General features: G+C 50.5%; 2 protein-coding genes across 2 annotated transcripts; both read left to right on the forward strand.

Annotated features, from left to right (window-relative positions):
- On the forward strand, positions 1–2,213 carry Mia (MIA SH3 domain containing). The gene is made up of 4 exons (XM_021169167.2): positions 1–298; positions 387–520; positions 943–1,053; positions 1,389–2,213. Exons 1-4 carry the CDS (start codon positions 172–174, stop codon positions 1,410–1,412), a joined length of 396 nt encoding a protein of 131 aa, XP_021024826.1. The 5' UTR covers positions 1–171; the 3' UTR covers positions 1,413–2,213.
- Positions 2,214–2,309: 96 nt separating this feature from the next.
- On the forward strand, positions 2,310–12,572 carry Rab4b (RAB4B, member RAS oncogene family). Its single transcript, XM_021169166.3, has 8 exons — positions 2,310–2,476; positions 4,634–4,714; positions 4,971–5,085; positions 6,231–6,293; positions 6,407–6,561; positions 8,001–8,096; positions 8,193–8,323; positions 12,204–12,572. Exons 1-7 carry the CDS (start codon positions 2,461–2,463, stop codon positions 8,306–8,308), a joined length of 642 nt encoding a protein of 213 aa, XP_021024825.1. The 5' UTR covers positions 2,310–2,460; the 3' UTR covers positions 8,309–8,323; positions 12,204–12,572.
- The last annotated feature ends 838 nt before the right edge of the window (positions 12,573–13,410 follow it).

The raw sequence follows: 13,410 nt of genomic DNA on the forward strand, positions 1-13,410 counted from the left end.
CCCTCTCTCTAAAATGGTACTGGCTGGAGAACAACCTTGGGGAGTGGGTGGGGGTGAAATTTGGTTTGGGGTGGAGACAGGATCGAGAACACAGGTTTCCTTGATATTCAGCCTGGAGGGAGGGCAGGAGGAGCCCAGAGACCTCGTTCTTCACTTGGTCATTCTCAGTCCATGATGGTGTGGTCCCCAGTGCTCCTTGGCATCATCGTCTTGTCTGTTTTTTCAGGGCCTAGCAGGGCTGATCGAGCTATGCCCAAGCTGGCTGACTGGAAGATGTGTGCGGATGAGGAATGCAGCCGTAAGAGTCAGGGAACAAGGGAAGGGGGCTGAAGGCTTGGACTGCTAGTCTGTTTTGCAGTTGCTGTCATTTCTTTCTCCCTCCCCAGATCCTATCTCCATGGCTGTGGCCCTCCAGGACTACGTGGCCCCTGATTGCCGCTTCTTGACTATATATAAGGGCCAAGTGGTGTATGTCTTCTCCAAGTTGAAGGGCCGTGGGCGCCTTTTCTGGGGAGGCAGTGTGAGTCTTCAGAGAGTGATAATGGGAAGGGTGTGGGGTTGGGTTGGGTTGGGTGTAAAGGCTTGTTTTCCATATGAAGGGAAAATTTTGGGGGAGGAAAATCAAGATTTGGGGGAAGGAAGGACATTTTATCACTTATTGCATTTTTTTTCTTTAGAAATTACAGGGAAGCTTAGCGCCAAAGCTCTTTTTCATACCTGGGCTACAACAGTGAACAATTCTAAGGGGTAGAGGCAGGCAACCAGCAAGCCATCAAAAGTGGCAGCAAACATGGCATTGTGAGGATTAGTTATAGTGGCAACATTCTATCCACGAGCAAATGGCATTTAAGCTGAGATTCAAGTAAGAGGGGCGATTGTACACAAGGCGTTCAGCAAGCATAAGTGCGTTTTCCCCAGATGGACTTTTAACTTCTTCTCCAGGTTCAGGGAGATTACTATGGAGACCTGGCAGCCCGCCTGGGCTATTTCCCCAGTAGCATTGTCCGGGAGGACTTGACTCTGAAACCTGGCAAAATTGATATGAAGACAGATGTGAGTGTTTTGGGGGTGGAGGTGGGAGTAGGGTGATCGTTCCTTTATTTTCTTACCTGTTTATGAGAAGTAATTATTTTTGTTGTTGGTATGAGGCCAAGCTGGCCTCAAAAATCACTAGCCTCCAGTTTCAGCCTCCTGAGGGCTGCTGAGTTTACAGGCCCTGCCCAGTGCTGAGTGATCTCTAATTGGGAAATGGCAGAGGGTGCAGTACTGGAAGCTAATGTGTTCATTTCTGGGCGATCAAACCTAGTGCTTGCAGCTATAACTTTGTTAGAACCACTAGGCGCCTTGCAATGTGATCACTGGTTGGTTTTCTATCTACTCTTTTTCAGCAATGGGATTTCTACTGCCAGTGAGCTCAGCCTACCGTTATCCCTGCAGTTACCCTTCCGGCTCTATGCAAATACAGCAGCCAATGGCAAACTGTTTGTCTCTTTGGTTTTTGGGGTTGGGTGGGTATGTGCAAAGAATGTTTCACAGGTTTCTGAATATAGCCAATTAATACCCTGAATGTTGTAACATCAGTGGTTACTAGGCAGAATTTCACTTTGCAAGCCCTTTGCTCCAAGGTAAGGTTTGGGACCCCCAAGCAAGGGGGTAAACAGTACAATATATATACGAAGTTGAATCACTGGTATGAGCCAATAGATCCCGAGAAGCGCATAGATCGCACAGTTTCTTTGTTTTGTTTTTGTTTTGTCTTTGTTTTGAGGGTTTCTCTATGTAGGCCCTGACTGTTCTGAAACTCACTATGTAGACCAGGTTGGCCTCGAACTCAGCGATGCATCTGAGTACTGGGGTTGAAAGCATGCTCGACCCCAGAGCCCGACCAACAGAGGTTTTTCTTGTAGATAGGGATAAATGTGCGCGTGTCCTCAGCTTTTCTCTTTCCGGTCTATCGGGTTAGAAATTACACTCAGCAGCCTGAGATCCATTCTTCCAACTCTGTCCATCCTGCCCTTGCTCCTTCTTGGCATTCGTGTCCCCGCCCCGTGCCTACGTATAACCAATACGGAGTCTCGTCTCTGCTCCCCGATTTTTGACCAAATCCGTTCCACCGCTAGGGCAGTATCTCTGCCTCCGCCCTCTCCCGCTTGCTCCACCAATCGCTCTTCTATGTCACGCCCCTTTCGACTCGGTCCCTCTCGTACCACCAATCCGCGCTGCTTATCCCGCCCACTGCCTCCTGAATCCACCAATCACTGCGTTGGGCGAGCGTGGCCTGGTATCCGCAGCTCCGGAGGCTCGCGCGGGAGGGGGGGGGGGCGGTGAAGGCGGAAGTGGCGGCGCCGGGTCCAGAAGTGGAAAGGAGCTGAGGCTGCAGCCCGAGTGGAGCGGCTGCCAGCCGAGGAACAGGCGCGGCTGCGGCGCCATATTGCGGCCCTCAGCGGTCGCCACTGAGCCATGGCCGAGACCTACGGTGAGGCTGATGGGCCGAAGCAGGGGGGGCTGGGCCCGTAGTGGATGTGGAAGTGGGGCGGGGCTTTCTGGTCGGGTGGGCGGGGTCTGCCCGGATACGGGGCAGGGCTAAGTGGGTCTGGGGCTGAGCTAATCGATTTGGGTGGAGCTTGAAGAGACCGCTGTACGGGTTAAAAAGATCTAGGGCGGGATTTAGTCTTGGTGGATTAGGGTAGGGGGTAGGCCTTGAAGAGGGAAGCAAGCCTTCCTGGGCGGAGCATGAGTGGATAGGGCGGGGCTGACGGTGACCAGCAAGGGTCAGGTTTTATGGACTACAGAGAGAGCCTCACACAGATGCTGTGCACCCTGCACACTCTGTGGGCTGATCTGGTTTGAGAGGGCTGGAGTGATGTTCTTGAGTTATAGATTTGAAACTTAGCGTCAAGAAATGCGGCTTAAGTTTAAGGATAGAGGCCAAGGGTTCTGGACAGAGGATGGGGAGACGAGGTTCAGAGTTAGGCAATCAGTATGGATGTACAGTGTCAGGTGGGTAGAGGTAGGTTGGAAGGCAGTAGAAATCTCTGACAACAATCAGAGACAGCTCCATTCATTGAACACTCATAGAAAAGCCACAGAATCTGGTGCACAGTTACCAGAGGAGGTAACCAGTTTAGGATATAGGCCCAACGTCAGAGGCCTTGACAGAGTGAATGAGTGAGAGGGGGTAGGAGGTGAAGTGAAGAGGAATGGAGGTCAGATTTAATTCTTGTTGAAATGGCTTTTGAAATGCATCAGGTAAGGTCTTGCACTGTGGAGACCTTTAGTTTGGATTTGTAGCTTAGCTGTGCCTAGCTGTGTGGTCTTGCATCCGTCAGTTAACCTCTCTGGCCTTATTTTCCTAGTCTGGAAAGTAGAAGACCTTAGTATAATTCCTTCTTTCCTTTTAAAAAAATATATATTTAATGTATGTGAGTACATTGTAGCTGTCTTCAGAGCCACCAGAAGAGGGCATTGGATCCTATTATAGATGGTTGTCAGCCACCATGAGGTTCCTGGGAATTGAACTCAGGACCTCTGGAAGAGCAGTCATTGCTCTCAACTGCTGAGCCATCTCTTGAGCTGTATAATTTCTTCTTTAGAGCTTTATTTATGATTAAATGAGTCTTTAGGACTGTGATGGGCATGTATATGGTAAACACTATATAAAAATAATTTTGTGTGCTATAGCTATAACCCTCTCATTTGGGAAACTGAGGCAGGAAGACTGCTTCAAGTTAGAGGTCAGCCTGGACTACAGAGTAATACTCTTTTTCTTTTTTTCTTTCTTTTTTTGGTTTTTCAAGACAGGGTTTCTCTGTGCAGTTCTGGCTGTCTTGGAATTCACTCTGTAGACCAGGCTGGCCTCGAACTCAGAAATCTGCCTGCCTCTGCCTCCCAAGTGCTGGGATTAAAGGCGTGCGCCACCACTGCCTGGCCAAAGTAATACTCTTAAAATAAAATAAAAAGAGAAAGAAAGAAAAGTGCAGTGTGCTGGCACTTCCAGCAGTGGGGAGGCTGGGGCAGCAGGATTGGAGTTCAAGACCAGATAGTGAGTCCCTGAGTAGGAAAAGACAGACAGACAGACAGACAGACAGGCAGGAAGGAAGGAAGGAAGACAGCAGAGGATGGCAGCACAGTCTTTTAGAGGCTGAAGCAGGAGGAATGCTTGGAGTTTGAGGACAGCGAGGTCAGTCTGGAATACATAGTGAAACTTTGTTTTGAATATCAATAATAATAATGAAAAAAAAAAGAGTCCTCTTGAGCCCAGTAGTGGTGCACACCTTTAATCCCAGCGCCCAGGAGGGCAGAAGAGGCAGGGGAATCTTTGAGTTTCAGGCCAGCCTGGTCTACAAAGTGAGTTCCAGGACAGCCAGGGCTACACAGAGAAACCCTGTCTCAAAAAAAAAAAAAAATCATCTTGGGCTAGGTTGGCTAGCATGCAGGATGTCCCTAGTTCTATCAACAGCCCTGCAGACTTCTGGATTTTTTTCTTTTTTTAAGTTTTCCTGTTTTTTTTTTTTTTTTTAAATTCATGCTGTATTTATACTTTTGTGTGCGTCTTTCCTTCTAACTTTCTTTTTCTTCTCTTATTCCCTTTGTCTTTCTCTCCCTCTGGATATCTTCGGCGCCATCTGCTCAGACTTCCTCTTCAAATTCCTGGTGATTGGCAGTGCTGGAACTGGCAAATCATGTCTTCTCCATCAGTTTATTGAGAATAAGTGTGAGTTTCTGGCAGGACCCTGGAACTGCGGATGTGGTCATGGTGTGGGTCAGTGGGCAGCAGGTGGGGTAGGTAGCAGGTACCATTGACTAAAGCTAGTACTATAGGCTTGCCTCTAGCTTTGGTGGCTGGTCTTTGCTAAGTTCTCTGCCAACCCAGCAGTGAGAATTGGGGTACAGAAAAGGAGGAAGAGGTCTGCAGGAAGGGGGGATTCCAGGAGCCCCTGCACTGCCTCCCGTTTCCCTCCTACTCTCAGTCAAACAGGACTCCAACCACACTATCGGCGTGGAGTTTGGATCCAGGGTGGTCAACGTTGGGGGGAAGACTGTGAAACTACAGATTTGGGACACTGCTGGCCAGGAGCGGTTTCGGTAGGTAGCCTGGGTCCCCAAGGAGGGGAGAGGGAGGAAGGGGAAGAAAGGTGTGTAGTAAGAAGATGATGATGAAGTAAGAGCAAAGAGATGCTGAGCAGGGCAGGCAGATGGGGGCGGGGGGGGGGAATATTCCGCTCCCGGAGAATCTAGTCTCAGCATATCAGCAGCTTTTAATTAAGTTATGTGTAGATTGAGACTATGTGAGGTATGGAGAACCCAGAGAGAGGGTGAAGGAGAAGACAGGCATGTGACGAGGCCTACATTCACAGTAACTGTATGCATCCCAGAGGGATCCAGATTGGTGACAAAGGGAGTTGGCCTGCCTCAGACATCAGGGAGGGACAAGTAGAGGTTGTATAGCACTTGGTCGGGACAGGCAGATGGGAGATAATCAGAAAATGCTCCCTGAGTGAAGGAATGAAAGAGGGAAGGCAAAAGTGAGCACTGGAGAGGCACAGTAAGAAAGACCGACCGGAAAGGGAAGTATGGGAAATTAAGCTGGTGTGGTAGATGCCTGTAATCTCAGTTCCTCGAAAGGCTAAGGCAGGAGGATTGGAAGTTTATGACAAAGTCTTGTAAGATGGCTCAGTGGGTAAGAGTGCTCACTGCCGTCCTGAGGATCTAAGTTTGAGCTCCTGAACCCATGTGGTGAAAGGAGAGAAGCAATTGCTGTAAGAGTCCCCTGACCTTCACAATGCGCGGTGGAACACGGACACCCACCTACATAAAAGAAACAAAGTGCCAGCTTGCCAAGGATATGTTGGATTGGAGTCCGCCTGGGTGAGATAGCATGACCTTGAATTAAACTAAAATGAAGGGTCAGGGTGTAGCTCAGTGTAGAGCAGTTACCTAACATCTGCCAGGCCCTTGGCTCCAATCTCAAGCACCTATGGGTATGGTGGCTGAGGCAGGGAACCCGAGGCCAGCTTGGACTATAGAGTGAGACTCTCAAAAAGCCAACCTGAATAATAATAATTGAGAAAGACTCTGAGGTCGAGTGTATCTCAAGAACGGAGGTCAGGCTCTAGGGAATGGGCCAACAGTAAAGGGGGCCTCCGAACCACTAGCCTCTCTCCACAGAGGGGGGCAGTCCTGGGGCAGATCCCAGCCTTGGGGATGACTGGGTCCCCCTGGCCTCACAGGTCGGTGACGCGGAGTTATTACCGAGGGGCAGCTGGAGCCCTGCTGGTGTATGACATCACCAGGTGGGTGCAGGGCCTGGGTGGCATGGGAGAGGCTGGGCCTGGGTGGCGTGGGAGAGGCGGGCCTGGGTGGCCCCACTCCTGTGCTGCCTCCCTCTTCTGTCCGCTCTTCACAGCCGGGAGACATACAACTCACTAGCTGCTTGGCTAACTGATGCCCGGACGCTGGCCAGCCCCAACATCGTGGTCATCCTCTGTGGCAACAAGAAGGACCTGGATCCCGAGCGTGAGGTCACTTTCCTAGAGGCTTCCCGTTTTGCTCAGGAGAATGGTGAGGGCTGTGCTGTGGCTCAGATGATGGATGGAGGGAGGGATGGCCAGTTCACTGTGGCCCATGTGCCTCTTAGCTTTGGCTGGAAGGTTGTACTGCAAACATGGAGGCTTCAGCAGGCCTGGTTTGACTCTAAGTGCTGAGTCATGTGACTGCCGTGTCTTGAGGTTCAGCTGGAAGGGGGATGAACAGTCTACTAGCCCGTCACACCCTTAGCTCTTCCTGGTAGCCACTGATAAACTTCCCCCACAATGGGGGAGGCAGCATAAAGCAGTGGTTTAAGGTAGATACCACAAACTCAGGTGGCCATAGGGATGGGTACCTTTGTAAATAAAGGAGATGAACCAGGATGACCCAAGGGCACAGGCACTGATGCTTAGGAGAGGACAGAAACTGACCTACTCTGTCAGAAGTTTTGCAAGCCTGGCTGGGGATGTGCTGTGTGGTAGATCACTTGCTTAGAGTTCGCCAGTGAAGGGCTGGGAGGTGTGGCTCAGCCTAGTGCCAGGGTGCTAGGGTGGAGGTGGAGGCAGGAGCATGAAGAAAAGGATTTTATAAACCCATTTGAAAACCTGGGTTGTCTAGACTGCTCACATCTGCTGACTTGGGATCATTCTATGTCCCATTTTTCTTTCTTTCTCTCCCATTTTTAAGTTTAGCTACCTGTTATTTTTGAGACAGAGCTTTGCGTAGCATAGGCTTGCCTCAAGCTCTTTCTACCTGAGAATGACCTTGAATTCCTAATTCTCCTGCCTCCCTAGTGCTGGGATTGCAGGCATGAGCTACCATGTCCAGGTTACATGGTGTTATGGGTCAGCTAACTATATTTGCAGCTCTTTCTAAAAGTTTGTTATTCATCCATCTGTTTATTTTTTTTGAGGCTAGCTTTATACTTGCTATGTTGCCCAGGCTGACCCAGTGTTGTGTCTCTGCCTCCTTAGGATTACCGAGCGTGCCCAAGCATATCCTACTCATGCCCTCCTCGTTTTCAGACCCCAAGTTTAGAAGAGGTTTTGCTGCTAGGCAGATGTGGATTTGAATTCCTTGTACAACTTGAGCCTCCAGTGTGAGACCTGCCATGTGACCTCTGGCAGGCTTGGAGTTGTGCTCAGTGAGTCTGGGGACCTTGACAAACTCCTGAGGTCCACCAGAGGCAGGGAGGCGAATCCATTTGCTGACAGTGACATCAGAGAGAAGTCTCAGCTAAGACAGGGGAGGCACAGGAGGCTGGTGGAGCCCAGAAGGGCCTCCTGACTCAGGCTGGGCCCTCAGTGGGGGCTTCTGGGGAAGGGCCATAGGAATAGTCTCAGAGGAAGAGCTGGGTGAGTGTGAGGTAGGAAGACAGTGTTCCCTGCAGGGGTATCTTGTGTCATGGCCTAAGGTGAAGGGCCCAGAGTTGGCGTGGAGGGTGGGAACTGATGGAGGCACTGCCCCTCCAGAGCTGATGTTCCTGGAGACCAGCGCTCTCACGGGTGAGAATGTAGAAGAAGCTTTCCTCAAGTGCGCGCGCACCATCCTCAACAAGATCGACTCAGGTGAGGCCCACCTGCTCTCTGAGAGATGGGGGAGTGGGGCGAAAGGCAGGGTCCCGTGGGCTCCGAGGAACATGTCTGGCCTTTCCCCTCCCACAGGTGAACTAGACCCAGAGAGGATGGGTTCAGGCATTCAGTATGGCGACATATCCCTCCGCCAGCTGCGGCAGCCTCGAAGCGCCCAAGCCGTGGCCCCTCAGCCCTGTGGCTGCTGAGATGTGCAGAACCAGGTGGGATGCTAGGGGCTCAGGAGACAAGCGGGCTTCCAGTATCGTGTGGGGTGGGACACAGAACAGCCATCAAGACTTGGAAAATGTGACAAGAGAAACTGACAAAAGACACAAAAGCCCATGAACCAAAGGAGCCATCTTCCCAGCCCCGGGGCACCCCAGACCTCTTCCAGCCTCAGCCTGCACCTGACCCTTTATTCATGGTTATCACTGCTGCAATGAACCTCTGTTGTGTGCTAAGCCCTGGTGAGGCCTCTGGGGAGACAGCAGTAGGTAAAACAGACCAAAACCAACCAAACAAAAATTTCTGTTTGTGTAGTACTACATTGTCTTGGGAGAAGACAGACCACAGATTAAATACTCATGTAAATGACATAGTAGTTGGGGGCGGACTGTGGAGAAAAACAGTCTGATAAGGAGGATAGGATGAGCAATGCCCTTTTAAACAGGGCACCGAAGAAGGTGACATTTGAGCAAAAATGTAGAGCAGGGGAGTCAGAGAAAGCAGATGAAAACAGTGCAGAGACCCTGGCATAGGTCCTGCACGGTGTGGCCAGAGTAGGGTTTGTGTGTGCACTAGGGTACAGCATGAGGTGGGGGACGGAGCAGTCAGTATTGACAGCCCTGGGGCAGTCTCTCATTATACCCTGTATCTATAGTAGTCATAGGGAACTACCAAGCAGGGCAGAAGATGGAGAGGCTCAGACTCTGTGCATCACAGGCTTCCTCTGTCTGGATAGGAGGAGACTGTGGAGCAGGAGGCATTGCTGGGTGCCAGTGAAGGAGCTGCTGGGGACTGCCGGGAGGAGGGGGACTGCTGGGGACTGCCGAGAGGAGGGGGTGGGATACTAGGTATGGCGTTCAGGTGATAGAGTGCTTGCCTAGCATGTGTGCCAGAAGCACAGGCTCCCATACTGAGCACTGGGTAGGCTGGTGGTAATGGTGGTAGTGTGCCTTCAGGAAGTGGCCTTAACTATGGAGTGAGTTGGAGGCCACCCTTTTGGGGATAGGAGAGATAGGCCTACAGCCAGGGCGGAGGTAGAGGTAGGTGCTGCAAAGTGGCTGGTTTCTCTCGTCCCCGTTCTCTTTCTCCAGGCTTGCTCCCTTTAGTGGCAGTCAGTGGCACTGTCTAAAGCTCAGATGTGACCATGGCTCCTGGGGTCCGTGGGGCTGTGCTGAAGCTGCTGAGCCTGGTGTCCTGCTTGGCCCTCTGCAGGGCCTGGGCCCTATCACTGGCTCCACAGGGGCCCTTACACCTTTCCCTACTCCCTTCACTGTTCCAGTCACAGAAAGTTCTGTTTGTTTTCTTCCCCTTTGCCCTGGTAACCTCCTCCCGGAAGCTTTGTCCCCTCCCCACCTCTGTGACTGTAGGTATCCTTGCCAGTTCTCCCCTCCCAGCCACTGGCATGTCCTGGGTGGCTGTGAGGTAAAGTCCTTAGGCTTGGGTCCATCCTGCAGGTAGAGCCAGCATGGTTCTTCTTGGTGGAATGCCTGTGGGATCTAGAAGTGAGAAAAGTCCAGGATGAGCCCGTTAGCCAGTGGCCTCTGCAATTGCTGGTCTGAACCTGTTTCCTCCTCTGTAGAATGGGGTCAGTCATGGTCCCTGATGAGTGTGGAGGTGCGTGAATGAATGAAGTGTAGAGTTTGTAGAGGAGGGCCTAACATTTGATGGAAGTTCCAGCCAAAGTGCTGTCCATTGCTTTCCTTCTTGCCCATCTTAAAGACCCTGGGAGATTACGTGTGCTGGCTCTGTAGCTCTGTGTAGTAGGCCGTTTGCCCCACATGCTGGTAGCCTTCTAAGGTACAGTCCCAGCACCACAAAATACCAAACCAAAGCTAAGGGAACATTTGTCTGTGTGGAAAGAGAAAGGTGTGCACCTTGGAACTTAGCATAGAGTTTTTTTCCAGAGTTTTCCCTCAGTGGGTCACATGCAGCGCTTGTACAGGCTCTATTAACCACTAAGTCATGTTATCTGACATAGTCATATCTATAGAGAAAACTTTTTTTTTTTTTACTTTTTAAAAAAACTCCCTTTGTTTTTGTTTTGTTTTGTTTTGTTTTTTTACTTTTTAAAAAACTCCCTTTGTTTTGTTTTGTTTTGTTTTTTGTTTTGTTTTGTTTTGGGGGGGTTGGTCTTGCTGTGTACCTCAGGCTAATACTGAACTTGCTGTTATAGCCCAGGATAGCTTCAGACTTGCATCCTCTTGCCTTAGCCTTTTAAGTGCTGAGATTATAAGTTTCTACTACCATACCTGGTTACCAACAGGTCTTTTATTATTTTTGAGACAGGTTCTCTCTACATAGCCCTGGCTGTCTGGAACTTGCTCTATTAACGAGGCTGGCATTGAACTCACAGAGATCCACCTGCTTATGCCTTCCTAGTGAAGGGATGAAAGGTGTGTGATCAAGTCCAGCCTGATAATTTCTTTTATTCTAAAAATTTTATAAGAATATCTACCCCTCTGCCCTTCTCTTTTTACTTTTTTCCCAGAGACATGTAGCCCAGACTGGCCTCAGACTTACTATGTAATCACAGGTGACCTTGGATTTCAGATTCTTTTTTTTTTTTCTTTCTTTTTTCGAGACAGGGTTTCTCTGTGTAGCCCTGGCTGTCCTGGAACTCACTCTATAGACCAGGCTGGCCTCGAACTCAGAAATCCGCCAGCCTCTGCCTCCCGAGTGCTGGGATTAAAGGCGTGCGCCACCACGCCTGGCAGTAGTGCATTTATGAGGTGCTGAAGATGGAACCAGGGCCTACACAGGCCAAACAAGCACAATCAACTGAGCCACGATTTCCTTTCCTTTTCATTATCTTCCTTCCTTCCTTCCTTCCTTCCTTCCTTCCTTCCTTCCTTCCTCCCTTCCTCCCTTCCTCCCTTCCTCCCTCCCTCCCCTCCCTCCCTCTCTCCTTCCCTTCCTTCCTTCCTTCCTTCCTTCCTTCCTTCCTTCCTTCCTTCCTTCCTTCCTTCCTTCCTTACTTTCCCTCCCGCTAGACTATGTAGGGCTTGTAACTTGAGGCCCTCCTAAATGCTGGGATTATAGGTGTAAACCACCACGCTTTCTGATTTGCCTTCACTGGGACAGAAAGTTAGTCAGGGCCTACCAACACTTCCCTCTCTGGAAATAGTGCCCATTAGAATAAGTTGGGGAGCTTTACAACATACTGATGCCCAGAATTTACCTTAGGTAATTTCTAGAAACATCTAGGTAATGCTGTGAGCAGTCAAAGCAGTGACCACTCTTCTGTTCTCTCTCTCCTGTTTGAAAAGCATTGGAATGAGGCCTAGTCTGGACCATTAGGGGTGAAAAGGGACACAAATTTACAAACGTGGAGGCATATATTTAGTTACCTCCCCCTCCCCCCATGTTTTGTGCTTTTGAGACAGGATCTCATTTTGGGGGCGGGGGGTTGAGACAGGGTTTCTCTGTGTAGCCCTGGCTGTCCTGGAACTCACTCTGTAGACCAGGCTGGCCTTGAACTCAGAAATCCACCTGCCTCTGCCTCCCGAGTGCTGGGATTAAAGACGTGCGCCACCACTGCCCTGCAGGATCTCACTTTGTAGCTCAGGTTGGTCTTAAATTCACCATCCTGCTGCCTGTACCTCTCCAGTCCTGGAATATCATGTGTGAGTCACCGCCTGGCAAGGGCCATGGTAGTTAGGTACGGAAATGCTCCTTTACAGATGCAAACCAATAGGGCTGTGTTTGGAGAATGAGTCCCCCACATAACCTGCAGAGGGACAACAGAGTCAGACAGTGCACAGTCTGGGAAAAAAAAAAAAAAAAGAGTCCAGGCAGACAAAGGCCAGGAAGACATCTAGAGGCCAGCTTCTGAGTTCAGGACCGGACCCTCCAGGTCACAATGCCCTTCTCTTTCAGCTCACCTGTTCTTCTGGACCAGCCCTGCCCGAAGGCTGGGGCTCAGAACCAGGCCCCAAGAGGCCAGGCCCCAATCTGCCCCAGTCACAGAAAAGTTACTCCATCACCCATCCCCCTTCCCTGGCCTGGTGGGGCCTGGCTTTGGGGCAAGATTGAGCCACAGGGGAAAGGGGACCCCGTACCTGCTGCTGCTTCCTCTGTCTTGGCTAACTCTAGTCCCCCTGAGCCCCTAACCATACCTGAAGAACTCCCAAAGCTTGAGACCAGGGCCGTTTGGCCCCAACTTCCTGCCTGCAAGTCTGTTATTTATTACCTGGAGGCCTGTTCCATCCTGTCCTGGTCCTCCATAAAGCATTGTTTACACCTGTGTTTCGGCCTCTGTCATTCTGAGATGAGGAAACTGAAGTGGTCTCTTACGGAAGTTATGAATGGGCCTTTGCCTGAGGGGGAGCCGTGTTTGTGGGTGGGACTTGGTTTGTGGGACAAGTTGGGGTAGGTACATCCTGGCTCACATACTCATTGAGGACAGAGTTTGTCATTGTACACATGTCCTTGGTTTTTCCTACACACAGCCCCCGTTTTAGACACAGGGCCTTGTTATAGCCCAGACTAACCTGGAATTTGAGGTCTCCCTGCCTCAGCCTCCGGTGAGCTGGGATTACAATGTACCCATGCCCAGTTTGTGTATATGCTTCATGGTAGTGGCAGTACACGATCCATCAAAGGTGGTGTGTGCAGCAGTGACATCCCTGTGTGTAACATGTATGGGGCAGTGTCAGTAGGAACATGTGACACTGGCATGTGAGTAGTCTCTGGCCTGGTGACTGTGTTGGTGAGGCTGCTGTTGTGTGCAATATCAAGACCAAGGACTTGGGAATTTAAGGGGGTCTTGAGTCTGTGCCTGGTTTGACTTAGTGTACACCACTTCATGTCTGCAAACTAGGACGGTGGCTCACTGTGTTCCTAAAAACATGTGCTCCCGAGGTTGGTGTGTGCACTGATGGAGATTTGTTTGTGTGTGTGTGTCTGTGTGCCTGCGAACACGAACATTCTTCTCCATGTGCCACTGTGGTTCTTGTGCGACCTGGACTCCTGGTCATAGTTAATGTACCCTGATGTCTTTCTATGGCCTTCTGGAGACAGGTGCAGCCCCCCCTCAGGACAGCTTCAGCTGCTCTCACAAAATGTCAGCAAGTATCCAAGCCCA

Source organism: Mus caroli, unplaced genomic scaffold (assembly GCF_978045245.1).
Source record: "Mus caroli unplaced genomic scaffold, Mus_caroli_1 scaffold_8, whole genome shotgun sequence".
Classification (NCBI taxonomy): Eukaryota; Metazoa; Chordata; class Mammalia; order Rodentia; family Muridae; genus Mus; species Mus caroli.

Excerpts from the sequence above, each read along its gene's own strand:
- Mia (XM_021169167.2), top strand. The coding sequence starts at position 172 with ATGATGGTGTGGTCCCCAGTGCTCCTTGGCATCATCGTCTTGTCTGTT. Across the intron at positions 521-942 it reads GCCTTTTCTGGGGAGGCAGT|GTTCAGGGAGATTACTATGG; the intron begins GTGAGTCTTCAG and ends CTTCTTCTCCAG. Across the intron at positions 1,054-1,388 it reads AAATTGATATGAAGACAGAT|CAATGGGATTTCTACTGCCA; the intron begins GTGAGTGTTTTG and ends ACTCTTTTTCAG.
- Rab4b (XM_021169166.3), top strand. Across the intron at positions 6,294-6,406 it reads CTGGTGTATGACATCACCAG|CCGGGAGACATACAACTCAC; the intron begins GTGGGTGCAGGG and ends CGCTCTTCACAG. Across the intron at positions 8,097-8,192 it reads CCTCAACAAGATCGACTCAG|GTGAACTAGACCCAGAGAGG; the intron begins GTGAGGCCCACC and ends CCCCTCCCACAG.